Here is a 17274-nt window from a genome sequence, read left to right as displayed (position 1 = left end):
TGGGTCTGGGGGGGGCCTAGCTGCTCTCCTTCCAGGGAACCCAGGAGTTCTGGCTCCCCCCATTGTGAATAACCACGCACAATCCCTGTCAGTTCCTGCAAATGTCTTTTTATTGCACACATTCTCACTAAAAAGCAGAACCCGCCCTCCCTTTGTCCTCCCATCATTAATGTTAATTCCCAAAGTACATTGTTAAACCCCAAAGGGGCTTCAGTTAGACAGCGGCTAGCCCTCTCCCCACTCAGTGGTCACCCGCCCATAGAGGCACACTGACTAAAAGTTAAGTTATCCCATTAGATTAGTATAAGCACCACCTTCTGGGAAGGGGGCATGTGCAATGAAGGGAGTTAGGAAGTATTTTGTTTTACATGGAGGGGAGTAATCCCCTTCCGAGTTAGGGAACACACTCCTCCCCCCCCCAACTGCTTATTTACGGTCAGCAGAGTCAATGGCAAAAGGAACAAAACAGCCCCCAGGCTGCCACAGGGAATGTAGTCAAGTCCACACGCATTTTTCTAAGGAAGGATTTTAAAAGTATCACAGAGATCTAACTGGGAAGAGGAAGGAATGAGGCCACCTTAGTCTAGCAATAGCAAAAGAAATTCTAAGTGACAGTCATGGAAGATATTTTTAGAAGTGACATTGAAGGAAGCTCAGTCTAATAAGAAATTGAACCACAGAAGTACATCCAGGCCCCCTCCCTGGAGCTCCCATGACGTCCAGCCAGTGTCAACCCCCCCCCCCCCGCCCCGACTCATGGAGACAGGATTTTTTGTTCATTGGAAAGGATTGACATAACTTTGGTGTGGGGGTTTTAAAACCAAGGCAAACAGAACTCCCCTTGGCAAGGATCCCCCCTCCTCGAAAGGAGAAAATGGGAATTATCACAGTTTTAGCAATTTAAGAATCGAAGCAGAGGCCAAAGCAAAAGAGCCAGCTCTCTGCCTCTTGCTGGGGACAGCAACACCTCCTTTTGCCCTCAGGCAATTGGGGGGGGGGGTTCCAGGGCACAAAGCCACTGCTTCCTAACAGCTCTTTTGGATAAATCCTGATACCAAGGGGTGTGGAAGAAGTAGTACAGCAGCCCCCACACCAACACACGAGGACAAGCAGCTTGGCTAATCAATGTGGAAGGTCCCGGTCTTCTGCTACCCCTTGTAGCCATGAAGTACAGTCTTCCCCCAAAATACAGGAAAGATCTCTTTCTTGGAAAATACCGAGGAGGAGCCGGCCTGGACCTCCCAGTCACCCTCGCCCCCACCCCCACAAACCTCTTGCTAAGCCCTTCCACTTGAACAGACTCACAAACATCATTCACTCAGTAGCCCAAAGGCACCTCTCCAAAACTACCAGCACAACTGCTTGCTACTCAAAAGAAATGGAAGGCACCTTTTCTCAGCCTCTGTTTTCCACTCGCCAGCACCCGTTTGGGATCTCTCAAAGCTCGGTGCAGGTGACTGGCGTTAGTCCATGGATGAGCAATGTAGGCCCCAGGCCTGTGGTCAAGATCTCCAGCTGTTCCAAGTAGCGCTCGTACTGAGAGGTATCTGCTGGAGGCCGCGGGAGGTAGAGGAACCGAACGGCTGTCTGGCCCCCTTGCCTGAGCAGCAGGCTGTTGACAGAGGCCAAATACTCACCTGTCACATGGAAGGGGGCTGCATTCAGGAAGGCCTCCCTTGCCTCTTTCTCAGGAGGAAAATGCGGGTGCTGAGCCCCCCTGGAAAGGGGTCCCTCGCCACACCCAAGCTCTCCGCCTGCATGCTGGTGACCACGGAGAGCCATCACTTGGTCCCAGGTGACAATCTTGATGGTGGCTTTGATCCTCAGCTTGGTCAGCAGCTCCCTCAGCTTCTCCTCCTTGCTGACCCAGCCCACGTCTCCCAACTCCACACAAAGGAAGATACGGAGCCGGGCAGCTTTCCAGGAGCTGACCATGGTCAGGATGCAGGCCATCTGGAGGAGGAACAGGCTGCAGATGTCCACATAGGTCGGTGTGTCTGGGCGCAAGAGGTTGAGAGGCCAGACATCGATGTAGCACCCCTCAAAGCGCCTCTTGGAAGACGAGGAGGACGGGAGATCCTTCTCCAGAAGGTGGAAGTAGCGGGCCAGGCACACATTTTTGTGCATCTTGACCGCGTCAGAGATGATCGCCACATACTCAGCTGGACTCAAAGCCTTCTGGCTCTCCACTTCCCTCACAGCGGGGAAGTGGGCTTGGAGCGCTGTCAGGTCCACCCCAAACTCATCATTCTCCCGTGCCTGGCTAAAGGCCGGGTCCTGCAGGAAGTAATCCTCAGGGACACAGTTGTCATAGAAACCAAGGACCAATGTGTTGGGCTTCATCCCTCCTAGACAGGAAAACAGACAAATGTCCTAATAAGTAAAGGCTATTTTGTAGAAGCAAAGATGACACTGGAAAAGGTCAGAAAGAACATTCTCAGGTTGTCTGGTTGCAGCTCATGGGGATCTCATTTCTCATAAAGCGCTACACAGTTTCACCCTTTCTCCATTTCTTTGCGGGCAACAAAAATACCCCCAATAGGGACAAGAAGGTGCGTGCCCTCCTAAGATTCCCATAGGGATTTTGGCTTCCTTGCCCTAGTCATATATAGCTAACTTGGCTCAGCAGGAGCATTGTTCCCCTGCTCTGGTGCTTACGCTAGTTTGCCTTGGATGGAAAACTGGTGCAGACTGCCTGCTGGCCCCTCCCTCAAGTATTACCTGCCAGCCCCTCCTCCCCCAATGCAGAAGTGCAGCTATGCTCCCCACACATGCATTTTCATCTGGACTCGTCTCGCACCCACTCCTCACCTAAGCCAGTGATCCGTAGCAGATGCTGAGTTCCCTGACGAACCGAAGGAGACAAAGTCAAGTCCACAAATGCTTTCACCTTCAGCTTGTCCACCAGGCTCAGCCAGAAGTTGTAGTGGGCTTGGATGGGGTCAGAGGGCATCGTGTCTGCAGGGGAAGGGCCAAGAGGCAAGCAGCCAATCAAAAGGGCACCCCCAGAGTTCAGGGGGCAGAACTGCCTGGCTAAGTTAAGACTCTGTAATGCAGAGCCCAGAGCTCAAAAAGACACCCACAGTGCAGGTCGCACATGTGTTCCTGTTTCATGGGGGAGAGGGGGAACAGTGGCTGCTCGGGACAACCCAGGTAAAAGCTAAGCCTGAAAGTAGCAGTCCTAGTGTCTGTCTCTGGCACATTTATCTCGCTGTTGCTGCAAGGAGCTCAAGAGAGCATACAGGGTACTCCTTTTCTGTTCTCCGGCATGAGTGACAGTGGTGGAAAGTGCCATCGAGTCACAGCTGACTTATGGCAACCCCTGGTGGGGTCTTCATGGCAAGAGACTAACAGAGGTGGTTTGTCATTGCCTGCGTCTACAACCCTGGTCTTCACTGGAAGTCTCCCATCCAGTTACTAACCAAGACTGACCCTGCTTAGCTTCCGAGATCTGACAAGATCAGGCTTGCCCAGGCTATCCAGGCCAGGGTTTTATGGAAGAGACACTGCCTCAAATCATGGACAGATGTCTGCTCTCACAGTCAGGGCCAAACCCCAAACCTCTGGGATTAGCAGAGGCAACTTCCAGGCCAGCTATAGAGTCCTGTTAGCATCATACATCCTCTAGGGAAGAAGAAAGAAGGGGGTGTTGGCAGCTGGGACTCCGGGGAGGAACGATCCCTGGGAAGGCTCCAGGCCTGAATGGGGCTGGGTTTACTCGCAGGGTAGAGCCAAATGCCATTTACAGGGATGAGCAAAGAATTATCCCACTGTCCAGGCTGGAGACTGCCTGGCAGATGCTAGAGTGTCCAGTATGGCTGCCCCCCCCTGTCCCTCCTCAGTGTGCCTTGTTCGCTCTGGCTGCAGTGGCAGGGTGGTGGGCCTGGGACTAGAAGGACTCACATGCGTAGTCCCAGCTGATCGGGGCCATCCCTTACCGAGTTCTCCAATTTCCACATGACCCAGCACAAACAGACCCCCTTTCTTGAGATGGTTGATGAACTTGATGAGCTGAGATCCGCCCCGGGGATTGGCCACCATAAGGAGGATCTGTGGCCGCCAGAACTTGACGTGATCCTTCCGGATGTCAAGGAGAAGCAAATACTTCCGGACCTGTTTTTATTGGGGGAAGAGAGCCGGAAGAGGATGAAGAGAGAACAAAGGCCAATAAGACCAGGAAGAATGGCTCCTGCCCACCCATGTTAAAGGTTCCTCTGGTATGAGAGCAGGCAGGCTGAGCTTTCCAACGGCTCCCATCTTGTGGCTCTCCCCTGCAGTTAATGTTCCAGCTGCCTTCTCTAAGAAGTCCATACTGCCTTCTCCTCTCCTGTGGATTCTCCCCAGCTCCGGCCCACCGTATTCAGCAAGCCAAGCCCCCCCTTCCCATTGCTGCCGCCCACCTGGCCTCCTCCACATTCCCAAATCCTTTTTGCTCTGCACCCCAGAGGCCCCCTGCCCTCCTCTGCTCTATGGAGCCTGTGGCCACCTGCCCCAGAAGCCCAGCCCCAGGGAGCCCAGTTGAGGAAGATGTGGTGCTTCCCAGTAATACCTGGTGGAAAATGAGGGCTTGGCTGATGTAGCCCCATGATGAGGCAGCAGAGCGGAGATGGATGAAGCCCAGAAGCAGCAGCATGAGCCCCAGGCTGCCCGAGGCGCCGGCCGGACTGATCAGGAACATCATCACCAGACACGAGACGATCCCCAAGAGACACGTATGCCACGAGAAAACCTGGAAGGTGGGGCTGGCGGGGAAGAGGCAGGCAGCGGCTTCACACACCAACTAGGCTGCCAGCTGGAACTGGGGGCACCATCATGGCAGAGCTCAAGGCCCTGCGGCCTCAAAGGCCCCGCCCACTTCACAAACCCTTGCCAAGAAATGGGGCTCCCCCACCCCCCAGCCCCAGTTTCACCCACCGGAAATTTGGAGCAGATGCCCACTCCAGAGCCAGGCAAGCCAAGTCCACAGCAGCATACGCCACAAGGTAGAAGACGGTGACAATGCCGGCGATAGTGTTCAGCTTCCCGACCAAGAGCACCAGCTAAGGAGATGGAGTGGAGAAGCGGTCAAGGGCATGCAGGCGGACCCCCAACGCTTCCTCTGGGGGTGGAAGCGGGGGGGGGGCAATCTTCCACCTTGTCCATAGCTCAGTGGGCGAGGGGCTGCTTTGCACACAGAGGGCCCCAGGAAGAAGCCCCAGCCAGGGGTCTCGGTGTGAGGCAAGCCCTGCTGTCAGGCAGAAGGGATGGCCAAGGGCAGTTGGCATGGGGGGCAGAGGGCGTGAGTCACACCTTCACACCCAAAGTCTGCGTTTTGACTCCCATTTGAGGAGCTCGGGTGTTGGACAAGAGCTTCCCCTGCTGAGACCCTTGAGAGGAGCTGCCAGCCAGAGGAGACAAAGGGACGCTTGAGGGCCGGGGGGGGGGGTGGCATTCTGGCCCGGCAGAAGATATTCATCTGGGTTCTCTGTACTGTGGCCGTCACTTAAGAAACTGTCTGAATGCAGAGCTGGCCCACTCGGTTAAGTGCCTGAAGGAACACAAACAACAGTTTCTGTCCCCCTCCCTTTTTTTATACGTTCACATTTGGCAGATATGCAACTCTGGGAAGAGAAGGAAGCGAAAAGCACACAGATGATACCTGCACAAGGGCCCAGGTGTAGAGAACAGCCACCCACGGGTTGCCCCCTTTGGAGACCCTCTTTGCCGGAGCCAGGACGATCCCTGTAGGGAAAACAAGAGACAATGGCAGGAGCCCACGTGTGGGACTTCTGAGTCCAGAGCGGGGCTGGCAGCAGCCCGGAGCACCACTCAGCCTCACCGAACAGGTCGTCCTTGGCCAGGGCGTGAAGGATCCGCGAGGCACCAATGAGGTTGCTCATGGAGGCCGAAAGGGAGGCTGCATAGATGCCGATCAGCACAAAGGGAGGCCAGATGTTGATGGCTCGGAAGAAGCCGTAGTCGCCCTTCAGCAGTGCCCTGCAGAGAAGGCAAGGTGCACACCCTGATGCCCTCTGCTGCAGCTCCAGCCCCTGGCGAGACCTATCCCGCCCCGCCAGCTCATAACCTTTCCTATGGCTTGAAAACCAGCGTAAGTGTCCTCACGGTCCTACTCACCTGCCATTGCCTCCCATGGGTCACCACTGTGTTCAGAGGCCGCAGACCAAGTCACCGCGCCTCTTGCCCTAGTCGCCTGCCACGGAAATGAGAATTCCTGCCCCTCCCCCACCCACGCAGGAGGCTCCTGTGGCCTCACCCTGGGCCGACCTGACTGCCACCACTGCCCGACTCACCGCTCACAGGTGAAGCTGGTCATGAAGAAGAGGAGGAAATAGATCACAAAGGTGTAGACCACGGCGATGATGGTCCCTTTTGGGATGGAGCTACTGGCGTTTCTGAGCTCCCCTGAAGAGGAGGAATACAACAGGAGGAGGCCACTGGAGGAGACCTGCCACGTGCTGCAAGTCCCGCCCCCCCGCCACTCCTCCATGCGAGAGCAAAGCTCCACTCGCACGTCCGCCTGTCCAAGCCTCACCTGACATGTTGGAGCCTGCCATGATGCCCGTGCAGCCGTTAAACATCACCGCAAAGACGGTGGCAAAGGACATCATGTTGCTGGTGGTGTAGTCGCGAGAATACATGGCTGGGAAGGCAAAGAGGGGAGGGAGGTGTGTCACTCTAGCCCTAAGCAGACAACGGTCTTGCGCAGGTCCACAGGCTGGCAAGGAAGCCCCAGACCCACCAGCCTTCCCATCCCACCTCCAGCCCTTCTCTCCACTTTTTGCAAATAACAGCTTGCCCAGTTCCCCCCACCCCCGCTCCCCGCTTGCAGCTGTCATTTTCAGTCCCACCCCACTCCTCTAACCCACAGAAGTGGGAAACTAAGCGGGACACGACACTGCTTACAGTGCCAGCCACACCGCCCCCCTACCCTTAACCCCTCCCATCACGACTGCCTGTTCTTTCACCAAAGCACTCCTTATTCTAGCATTAGACGTCAGTGCACGCACACACACACACACACACCCAGGCCAATAATTTAAGAACCAGAACAAAACAGCACAACATACTTCAGTACACTCATGATTTGTTTGGCAAACTTCAATACTTTTGGAAGAAAGCTATGGAACTACAGGGCAATTTGTCTGGAAACCAGGGGCTTTGGGACACCTGTCCTTCTGTCTGCAACACTAAGGGACAGAAACCAACAATCCGAATGTCCTGCCTCTTTCCACGCTGGGGGGCGGGGCAGGCGACTTCCTTCCCTGTCCTGGGGGGGTGGCGGCATTGTGTGCAGCCACCCCCTCTCCTTTCCCTCACCCAGTTCCGGCCCCTGCCTACCATACATGTTGTCCCTGAGAGTGGAGACGTTGAACCCAGTAAAGGAGGCGTTGAAACTCTGGTTGCCGTCCCGGGACACCACCACCTCCCGGGGGGAGACAGCGAAGAAGCTGGCAAAGATGGTGACGAGGACCATGTTGACCACCAGGAAGATGAAGAAGGCAGCTCTGGAGTAGATCTGGGCCCCCACCAGGCACACCAAGAGACACAGGAGGAGGAGGAGGGAGCCGTAGAGGAAGCTGTACCAGTAGCCCTGCGGGAGGGCCTTCGAGCCAGTGAACTCCGTCCCGTCTGGAAGAGGAGGAGGAGGAGGAGGACAGCAGGGTCTGAAGAAGCCAAGGAGCCACGGGCAACTTGGGGATCCACGGCCCTCTACCCCTGTGACCAGCCCCCGGCCCCCGCACTCACTCGCTCCAAAGACATCCAAGATGGCCTCTACCAGTCCCAGCACATAGACTCCGCAAGCACAGACGTTGGCCAAGTAGAACATGAGCCCGATGCTCCCGCCAAATTCAGGGCCCAGAGTGCGGCTGATCATGACTGAAGCAGGGGAGGAGGGCAGTTAAGGCAGCTCTTGAGAGAGGGGCGGGGAGAGGACACGGCCCCCAGCCCCTGACTGTCTTGATGGTGCGTGAGCTCCACCCACCAAGGGCACCTGGAGCGTACCAGGTGGAGACCTTTGGCCCCAAGCTAGGCCCCAGGAGAAGCGCTCATCCACCTTTGGCTTGTACCGTCTGCCCTGGAAACTGAGGCATTCACCTCACGCTCCCAGCAGTGAGGCCCTTTGCACAAGCTCAGGGGCCCTCGTTTTGCTTGCTCTGTGGCACCGAGACAGCTGCTTCTCTCCTCTCCAAAAGCCAAAGGGTGCTGGACTTTCAGCTACTCTTGCTCTGACTCAGGGGACCCCTCGCCCAGGAGTCCTGCACCCCCCCCTTTGCTTTTTCAGCCCCCTTCCAAGCCACACAGGCCCCATGTCCTGGTCCTCACTCAGTTCACAGTCCCGTTTTTGCCTCCCCACCTTTCTGGTGTCTTGAATCATCCCTGCCAGGGATATGCCTACGCCACACTCCTTCAAGGACCTCAGGCTGTTCTGCTTGCTCCTCCTCTCTTCCATTTCCACCCTCACAACCCTGTGCCCTAGGATAGCTTGAGCATGTGCGACTGGCCAAATGTCTCCTGGTGAATTGCATGGCTGAGCAGAGATTTGAACTCAGGTCCTCCCACCAAAGCTAGGCATTGGCTAAAAAGGATACAGTAAGCCCCTCCTGCTTGGACCGCTCCATTGGTGGAGATGGCACAGACCGACAGCACAGTTAGAGAGATGATGAGATAGGCAACGATCAGCATGAGGAGGGACTGCAGGAAACCAGCATGGCCAACCACAAATCCTGGGTGGGGCACAGAGAGGAAGGTGGGTCAGCTGAAGGCCAGCAAGCAGGGAAAGAGGAAGGAACCCCTCTGAAATCTGAACTGGTTTTCACCTGGCCAGTTTCCCCATTCTTTTGTTGGCCATTAAGGAAAGCTTTGTAAGACAGCTAAGTACATCTACAGGCCGACCCTTGCACAACCTGAGCTGCCAGAGCCAAGCCAAGCTCCCCACAGGACTGAAGCTCTTTTGCATGTTAAGGTGAAGCTTGCTAAAATCAAGCTGCCAAGCTGTTGAGGCTGAGGTCTGGCAAGCAAAAATTCACTCCTCTGCCAGCAGGCTAAGCAAGAGAGAAAGACATGCATTAGAATTTGCACACAGAAGGAGAATTCCATCTACTCCCCAGCTCTAGATGCACGTCTTGAAATGTGGGTCTGCCACGATCACATTAAAAATAGTGCACGTGGGGGGAAGTTCAGTGGCCGCAAACATGTCGGTTTATATATCAGCCCCAAGGAGTCGGCTTGGGTCAGGGCCACCCAGGAGAGAGTTGCAGAGGGAGGCTGGGCGCACCAGCTTCCTGTGACTCCTCAGAGGGCACCACTCACCAATGCGCATGAAGACGACGATGCTAAACATGGACAGAACCGTTGGCACAATGACCCCAAAGAAGGTGGAGAGCTGACGGGCTGGGTCAGGATGAGAGCCCCCTGGGGCCAATCCCCCAACCCCCACAACCAGGGGTGCCTCTTCTTGGGTGGCCCCCGGCATTTCTGCCTCCCCTGCTACTCGGAAGAGCCGGTAACTGAGCAAGGGGGAGCTCTCCGTAGACATGGCCTGGGAAGGCGGGAAGGTCTCCAATTCACCTGCAGGACGAAAGCAAGAAGGGAGCGGGGAAGAGGTTGGCTATCAGCCCCATTTTCTGCAGCCCTTAGAAACCTGGCACTCCTCCCCACCTCGCCGCCCCTGCCTCCCACCTGTACACCCACCCCCTCCCAGAAAGTAGGGGGAATCCGGGAGATGCCTGATGCAAGGCAGTTGGCAGCCTGCCCCCCCCTTCCCACCATACCACCTACTTCTACCAAGACTGCCTGGGATCAGGGGCTGGGGGGAGACCCAAGGAGACAACCCAGGACCAAAGCAAAGAAGGGCCCTCTCCATGCGTGCCCACAGGCACACCCCAAAGCCCAGCCACACTGGAAAAGCCCTCCCTTGCTAGTCCGGGGGGGGGGTCTCTGGAAGGCAAAGGGGTTTCTGGGTCCTTGGGCAGGAAGGGCAGCTCTGCCAGAGGCGTGTTTCTAGGAAGGGAGGTGCTGAGTGGAAGGCGCCACATCCACCGGGCACAGGCCAGCCGGTGACTCCCAGAAGAGACGGGCTCGCCCGGGGCAACTCTCCGCCGCTCTCGGCATGCTTGGAGGTGGTACCCTTGCCTTTACACAAACGGGGACCGCGACTGCGACCGGGCATTAAGGAAGCAGGGCACGAATCTGCGGGGCTGGGCCAGGAAGAGGCGACCAGGAAGTGGGGCGAACCGGTGGAGCGGGGCCCGGGGGGCGGTGTCTTAAAGCGCCCCTGCCCTCGAGCTCTGCCCCTGGCGAGCCCAGGGGCTTTCCTGGCCCCCCGCGGAGGCGGCTGGAGGAGGAGGCGGAGACGCCGCCTTCGCTGCCATCCCGCCAGCCAGGCGGAAACGAGCCCCCCCCCCCCCCCCCGCCGCGGAAAAGTTCCACCTCCGCCGCCGGCGCAGGGCCGGCGGGCGAGGAAGGAGGCGCGCCCGTCTCCCTTGGCGCAGCTGGGCTCGGCGCTCGGGGCTCGGCGCGGCCCAGCCGGGTGGGGGCGGGCGAGGGCGAGGGCGAGGGCGGGGCCAGAAGCTGCCCGGGGGAGGGGGGCGCTGCCTTCGATGCCGCCGCGGGCCCCGATCCTCGCCCGCGCCCCTCCGCCGGGACCCCGCGCGCCCCGCACAGACCTGGAGCGGCATGGGCAGCGGCAGGGCGGCAGCCGGCGCGCCCCGGAACCGGCGCCCGTCACGGGCTGCTCATGTGACCGCCCCCTCGGCGCTCCCCGCGGCAGCTGCGAAGCCGCCAGCCGGGATGTGACTTCAGCGGCCGCGGCCGTGAGCTCAGATCCTGCCGGGGAGGAGCAGCCGGCCGGGGGCGAGGCGGCGCCAGGGAAGGGAGCGCGGCAGCGGCGCACACGCGCGTCCTCCTCTCCCAGGCCCTCCTCGCCTGCCGCGGCCCGGCCGCTCCCGCACGCTCGTTGCTGCTGCTGCGCGGCCGGCCGGCTGGCCGGCCGCCCCAGGCAGGAGAGGCCCTTGCGGGCGCTGGCGCGTTCGCACGCACACGTGTTCAGGGGGCGCGGGAATGTGGCCCCGCGCGTGGATCCCGGGGAACGGAGGGGCGGCACCGCTCGCCTCTTGCCTGGTCGCGCTCCGGCTTCGGGGCTGGGCCGAGCCGCGCTGCTGCGAGAGGGAGCCGGATCGGATCGGCTCCGCCCCGGCCCTTGCGCCTCTTCGCCGGACTTGGCTGGGCCCGCCGGAATCCGCTTGCCCCGCTGCTCGCCGCCCCGCCCGGGATCCTCCTCCCCGCCCGGGGCTCTTCTCGGGCTGCGCCGCCTGGCAACATCCTACTGCCGGCCGCGCCCCCTCCCGCAGCAGCCGGAGCGGGCCGGGCATCGTCGCCGGTCGCAGCTGCTGGGGGAGCTTTCGGGGCGCGACTCCGGTGCCGCTGGCCTCGCGGGCAGAAAGCTGGCAGTGGCCCGCTGCAAGCCAAGCCGCCCCGATCGGCAGAACGATCCGGAAAGGGCGCCTTTTCCCTCCCCGACCCGAGCTCTCAAACTGCCCTTGACTATGCCCAGCCGATCATTGGGGGGGAGGGAGGGGCTGCCCCCAGAAGGCAAGTTGTGTCAACTGATCTCCCCGCATTTCCTAAGGTGGATGCAAACGGAGGGCAAACAACCATCCAGAAAGTGGTGGAGAACTCCAGCAAGGACTCTTGACTCGCCAGCAGTTGTACATGACACGGTTCCAGGGCTGGCGACCATTACCCAGAGGTCCCCCTCCCCTAGGCCACCCCTCAGAAGGGCATGTGGTCCAGGATGCAATTTGCCCCCAAGACTGCTGCTTGCAGTGCTGTTGCCTCTGGGTAAGGACATAGCGGGATGTGATAACCAGCCACACATGCCCAATAGCCCCACAGATAAGATACTGAGATAACCCCACCGCCAGATAATGTCCTCCTCGATAACCCCATGGCATAATGCCAAGGCACAGCACAGGGACTTCTGATCACAGCAGCAGCCATGGCAGTCTCTGCCCTGGCTCCTGGCCTCCTCACACACCCAAGGAGCCTCCCACCCTTTGCTCTGGACTCATGCCTGTTTCCTTCGACACCCGTGTGAGCGCTGTCTGAGAACCAAGGCAAAAAGCCCCAGGAACGCCCTTCTTATCTACTTGAGAGCCAGTTTGGAGTTAAGAGTGCAGGACTCTAATCTGGAGAGCCGGGTTTGATTCCCCAGTCCTCCACTTGAAGCCAGCTGGGTGACCTTGGGGCAGTCACAGCTCTTCCAGAGCTCTCTCATCCCCACTCACCTCACAGGGGGGTTGTGGTTGCGGGGATAACAACATACTTCGTAAACCACTCTGAGCGAGCGTTAAGTTGTCCTGAAGGATGGTAGATAACTCAAATATTATTACGGATGATGGCCTGCTTGCCTTTCTCTGAGGCCTTGGCCATGGTGTGGGCTAGGCCTCATTTTCTCCGTTCTTCTCCGGTCTCTAACTCGTGCAAGCTTTCCAGTCCAATGGCAAGTGTGGCGTTAGCTTTGAAAGCCCTGAACGTCTTCGGTTAAAACCTGCTTGCTCAAGCCCTGGAAGAGCGCCAAGTGGGTAGCCAAGTACAACTGGGAAGGATCTGCGTGAGGGCGGCCTCGGGCCCTGCTCCTGCCCTGCGGAACTCCCTCCCCCAGGAGGGGCCACCTGCACCCCTGAAACTCATCCGTCCCAGGAGGCTCCTGAGGAAAGTGGCTAGTTTTTACACCAGGGATTCAAATGGCAAAAGCAGCGTTTAGCTATCGTTCATTCGAACATGATGCAGTATTCCGCATTTCTTTTTTAAGCCACCTACAGAAATTCTCTTTTTAAAAAAGGCACTTCTATAATGGCAGACATGGGCATGAGGAAAAGGGTCTTACCATAGGCTGAAGAACACCTTTAAGACTAACCAACTTTATTGTAGCACAACCTTTCGAGAACCACAGCTCTCTTCGCCAGATGCAACTTTATTGTAGCATAAGCTTTCAAGAACCACAGCTCTCTTTGTCAGATACAACTTTATTGTAGCATAAGCTTTCAAGAATCACAGCTCTCTTCGGCAGATCCAACTTTATTGTAGCATAAGCTTTCGAGAACCACAGCTCTCTTCGTCAGATACAACTTTATTGTAGCATAAGCTTTCAAGAATCACAGCTCTCTTCGGCAGATCCAACTTTATTGTAGCTTTTGAGAACCACAGCTCTCTTCATCAGATGCAACTTTATTGTAGCATAAGCTTTTGAGAACCACAGCTCTCTTCATCAGATGCATCTGTTGAACAAAGCTGTGGTTCTCGAAAGCTTATACTACAATAAAGTTGGCTAGTCTTAAAGGTGCTACTGGACTCTACTATTATGCAACTACAGACTAACACGGCTAACTCCTCTGGATCTATGACTATAGGCTCAAGGGCGCACTTTTCCTTGTTATGTTTCAAAGCTGAGTTTTGTTGAGCTCAGAAGTGTGTGCATGTATGACTAACAGCCAAAGGCATCTCCGATTAAAAGAATTTCCCCTGTACTTTTGAAATCACAGCTGTGTGGGTGCAATGTAGTGAGGAAGGCAGAGACAGGTTCTGCACAGCGCAGGAGAGGCAGGTACGACCCCCCCCCCAGGGTCCAGTCCATGTATAAACCCCGCTAAAACAGATGCACGTGCCCCTCCATGCATCCCCACACACCTCCTGTTCATTTCAACGGGGCCTGGATAGGAGAATTCCCTGCTGGACTGGACCCCATATTAATTAGCATTTGAAGAGGAACTTCTTTGGTGTTTTACCTCAGGTTGCAAAAAGTAGCCTAAGAGAATGCTGTGTTGATCACACTAAACCAAAAGGGCTGAGCTTCCGTTACCCATAAGGTAAGCCCAGCTTTATTAGCATCGATGCATTCCTTTGTTTTACTTCTTCTGCAGCATGAGACACACAGGCAAAAGTCCAACTTGTTGTGGGGGGGAATACAGGGCAGCATTTGGAACCTGCAGCAGCTGCCCGATCTACTTCCTGCTTGGGACCCAAGAATCTGTCGTGATGAGCAGATCTCAGGCAAAGGGTGCCGATAGCCCCAGAGCCAGTGGAGAGCCGGATGGGCTGTGCGGGCTTGTGTGTGTCTCCGGGCTCCTCTTCCTGCGAAGTCAGGGCTGCCCCCATCTTTAGGGCCACTTGAGATTCTCTTCCTGCAGACCTTCAACAATACACCATTCAAACTCAAGGTCTCTGCGGAAGCTGGACTTTGTCCCTGGGTGAACAGCTCAGAAATGAGCAGCCTTTTTGATAGATGTGATCTGATCTCCTCTTTGAACTGAAAGCAAACAGAAAAACAGTGAGAAGAGCAGGTCTTTGGAGACTGGAGAGCAGGCACATAAAACCCTCTGAGGTTTCAGAGGCAGCCGTCTCAGGGTCCAGCCAGAGGCAGAGGTCTCTCATCCCGTTTTTACCTGCAGCTGAAAAAACAGCAAAGTGGTCCTCTTGAATCTTCTTCCTGTTTGGGAGAGAACTGGAGAAGAAAGACGGAATTGCTCTCCTAGGGAACTTGGGGCGAGAGGATATTATTTCAGATGTGGAATATGAAAAAGTTTGGCAATAAATGCCTCGCTGGGCCCATTCAGCATTCTGGCAAGCAAAGCATGATGGGAATATCTGTCTCTGGTTTTTACTTTTTGGCCTCAGGGTAGCACCAGAAGCCTACCTTTGCAGGTAGAAGTGGCCTTTCTGACAAGCATGGCCTGTCAATCCTTTAAAAAAAACCATGTGTATAACTGGCAACGGGTTACGGACACTCATGATTTATTGTAGGGAAATGTTCTCATTTGAGTCTTAAACCTGCCATCAATTTCCTTCTTGTCCAATCTCTCTCCAGGAACCTATAAAGGCCGGCCACGCCCTCCTTGTCCTGGCCAGGACAAGGAAGGCCACCCATGCTCCGTTCTTGGGAGCTGGGTTGTCACGGCCCTATTGGAGGGGGCCAGACCTCAGAATCCCATTCGACACGCCCTCCGCCCTCAACTGCCGTACGTGTTTCTCCGTCGATAGATGCAGAAAGCTGCCCCAACGGTTAGGATCACTCCAACTGGAACAAGGACCCCAATCAGGATGTCTGCGAGGTGTTCTGTGTTGCCTGTTTGGGAGCAGGGAAGAGGTCAGGGGAGGGTCGGGGTCAGGGGCTTCTCCAGGGCCCAGAGAATCACAGAACCATAGGGCTGGAAGGGACCTCTAGGGTCAGCTAGTCCAACCCCCTGCACAATGCAGGGAATTCAAAACTACCTCCCCTTTCCCGCCCCCCCCCCCCGCCACACACCCAGTGACCCCTGTTCCATGCCCAGAAGATGGCAAAACACTTGTCAGGAACTGCAGAGGGGAAAGGGGGTGGGGCAGAGCAAGAGGTCCCGTACCTGGTGATGGAGGAGTGGGAGATGTGGGAGGCGGTGGGGAAGACGCATCGGGCATGACCCCTTCGCAGCGGAGCCCCACGTAGCCTTCTGGGCAAATGCACAGGAAGCCGCCCGAGAGGTCCTCACACGTGCCCTGGTTCAGGCAAGGGTTGCTGAGGCAGGCAGAGGCTGCAAGGCAAGATCCCCCCGCCCCCATCAGTCCAGACTCCACTCCTGCCAAAAATCCAGGATCCCCAGAAGGGACGTCCTCGGGGATAATCCAACTGTGCTGAACTTTTCTTAAGTGCGCTCAGAGCCAGGGGGGCGTCTCAGCAGGGTCTTGTTGGCTTTGCCTCTTGCCTATATTTATTTTCGATTTTGTGAGTGGAGTCAGAAGAGGATAAACAGTAACCTGAACACCATAAGCAGGAGCCCCGGAAGAGCTGGGCTCTCTTGCCTGTGGGCCCCGCTGGCCTTGCGCTTGAATCACACATCTGCTCCTGTGCAGGAGGCCTCAGCGCATCGAGATTTCCCCCCAGGATGGGGGGTTCCTTTCCTCTCTGCCAAGTGCATTCACCTCGGAAGCAGCCACGGGTGTAGTTTCCCACGGCGCAGATCAGCCCAGCAGAGCACCTGGTCTGCTCACACACCAGCGTCCCTGGGCCCTGGCAAGCACAGCGCTGGGAGCAATCGCCTGTCAAGAAGGTGTCGTTGATCTGCAGGAGGGAAGAGACTGACCAGAGAAGGCCCGGCCCAGAACACAGCCGCCAAGTGCCACCCCTTCAGAGAGAACCCAGGAGTCCTGGTTCCAGAATGTCTGGGGCAGCCCCGTGAGTTGCCTACGGTAACACTGGCGGAGAAGTCTGGTAGCACCTTAAGGACTAATATATTTGGGGCAGCAGAAGCTTTCACAGTCTGGCACCTACTTCGACAGATGCATGAAGTGAACTCTCAGCTTGCAAGTCTTAGATACGGAGAGAGGAAGAAACATTTGTGAGCCATGAGAGCAACAGGCCTCACAAGGGGCATTCCTGGGCAGAAGTGAAAGGTGCGCGGAAAAGGCTTGAACGGGCATGCTGGTTGTGTTCATCACTGGAGCGCCCAAGTGGAGCCAACGCCCCGCCCCGATACTATCATGCCCCCTGAGAGAGTGTGCTAATTCAGCCATTCCCACCGAATTCCATTCGAGCCTCCTTTGTCGGAGAAGGCTGATTTTTCTGGCTTACTACAGTTGGGCTAGATTCTGTGGACACATTCTGCTAGCAGAGAGGCTATCTGCAGTGGCAGGAGCCCTCCTTCAAGGGGAAGGCCCCTTCCCTGGAGGAGAACATCTCTGCTAGCTAGCGGAAGGGGTGCTCCAGTCCCAGCCGAGAGTGTCCTGGAAGTGCCTCTCAGGACGATCCCCTCCTCCCCCAAACAACCCCTCGTACACTAAACTACTTCAATCCCTTCTCTTCCCCCTCCCCCCTCCCAGTATCCTACCTGGTAATAGCGGTGATTGCTGGTGCAGCCGCACTGGCTATAGGGGACGCTCTCCAGCCCGCTGAGGATGTACCCTGGGTCACTCATGCAGCCTTCTACACAAGGCGCGACACAGTCTGACGGAGCGCCCATGTTGGCGCACGTGGCAGGGCAGGCCGTCATGCAAGATCTATAGGTGGTATGAGGTGGACACGACATCTCTGGGGGGTACAGAATTTTAAAGGTCAAAAATTCTCAGCGGAATGGAAGGACCACGGTACTTCTGCACAGAAGTCGCAGTCAGCTGACAGGGGCAGCCACCCGCTCTGAGCCTGCATTGCGGGGAGAGCGGACTATAAGTCTAATAAATAAAACTAAATAAAATTAGCAACCACATCTCCACAGTTCTGATGGGTACTGGGTCCGCTTTTAAAGC

The 17274-nt window shown here is 56.7% G+C and overlaps 2 protein-coding genes across 3 annotated transcripts in view; both read right to left on the bottom strand.

Annotated features, from left to right (window-relative positions):
* Positions 1 to 68: 68 nt before the first annotated feature.
* On the bottom strand, positions 69 to 10777 carry SLC12A9 (solute carrier family 12 member 9). 2 transcript variants are annotated; one of them, XM_054995111.1, is made up of 14 exons: positions 10668 to 10777; positions 9313 to 9570; positions 8592 to 8726; positions 7747 to 7878; positions 7339 to 7629; positions 6533 to 6640; positions 6291 to 6402; positions 5819 to 5976; positions 5639 to 5721; positions 4915 to 5039; positions 4550 to 4742; positions 3939 to 4113; positions 2812 to 2958; positions 69 to 2348 (listed from the first exon to the last, which is right to left on the bottom strand). In XM_054995111.1, the coding sequence occupies exons 2-14, from the start codon at positions 9536 to 9538 to the stop codon at positions 1438 to 1440; spliced, it is 2796 nt and encodes a 931-aa protein (XP_054851086.1). In that variant the 5' UTR covers positions 9539 to 9570; positions 10668 to 10777; the 3' UTR covers positions 69 to 1437. The 2 variants fall into 2 exon arrangements, with proteins under 2 accessions (XP_054851086.1, XP_054851087.1); XM_054995112.1 differs by lacking the exon at positions 10668 to 10777 and adding an exon at positions 10432 to 10492.
* Positions 10778 to 13866: 3089 nt separating this feature from the next.
* Positions 13867 to 17274, bottom strand: part of ZAN (zonadhesin) — a 29471-nt gene continuing 26063 nt past the window's right edge. The window contains exons 22-27 of the mRNA XM_054994556.1: positions 16860 to 17059; positions 15955 to 16093; positions 15399 to 15566; positions 15022 to 15124; positions 14445 to 14503; positions 13867 to 14308 (exon numbers count right to left, since the gene is read on the bottom strand). Coding sequence (XP_054850531.1) covers positions 14259 to 14308; positions 14445 to 14503; positions 15022 to 15124; positions 15399 to 15566; positions 15955 to 16093; positions 16860 to 17059 — 719 coding nt within the window. The 3' untranslated portion in view covers positions 13867 to 14258. The remainder of the gene's footprint in view (positions 14309 to 14444; positions 14504 to 15021; positions 15125 to 15398; positions 15567 to 15954; positions 16094 to 16859; positions 17060 to 17274) is intronic.

Source organism: Eublepharis macularius, chromosome 12 (genome assembly GCF_028583425.1).
Source record: "Eublepharis macularius isolate TG4126 chromosome 12, MPM_Emac_v1.0, whole genome shotgun sequence".
In the NCBI taxonomy this organism is placed as follows: Eukaryota; Metazoa; Chordata; class Lepidosauria; order Squamata; family Eublepharidae; genus Eublepharis; species Eublepharis macularius.
Note: the sequence above shows the minus strand (reverse complement) of the source record. Positions and strands in the feature narration are given on the sequence as shown.

Coding starts and splice junctions, on each gene's coding strand:
- SLC12A9 (XM_054995111.1), bottom strand. CDS start 9,538: ATGTCTACGGAGAGCTCCCCCTTGCTCAGTTACCGGCTCTTCCGAGTA. Junction 7,630..7,746: donor CTTGGATGTCTTTGGAGCGA/GTGAGTGCGGGG, acceptor CTCCTCTTCCAG/ACGGGACGGAGTTCACTGGC. Junction 4,114..4,549: donor AAGCCCTCATTTTCCACCAG/GTATTACTGGGA, acceptor CAATAAAAACAG/GTCCGGAAGTATTTGCTTCT.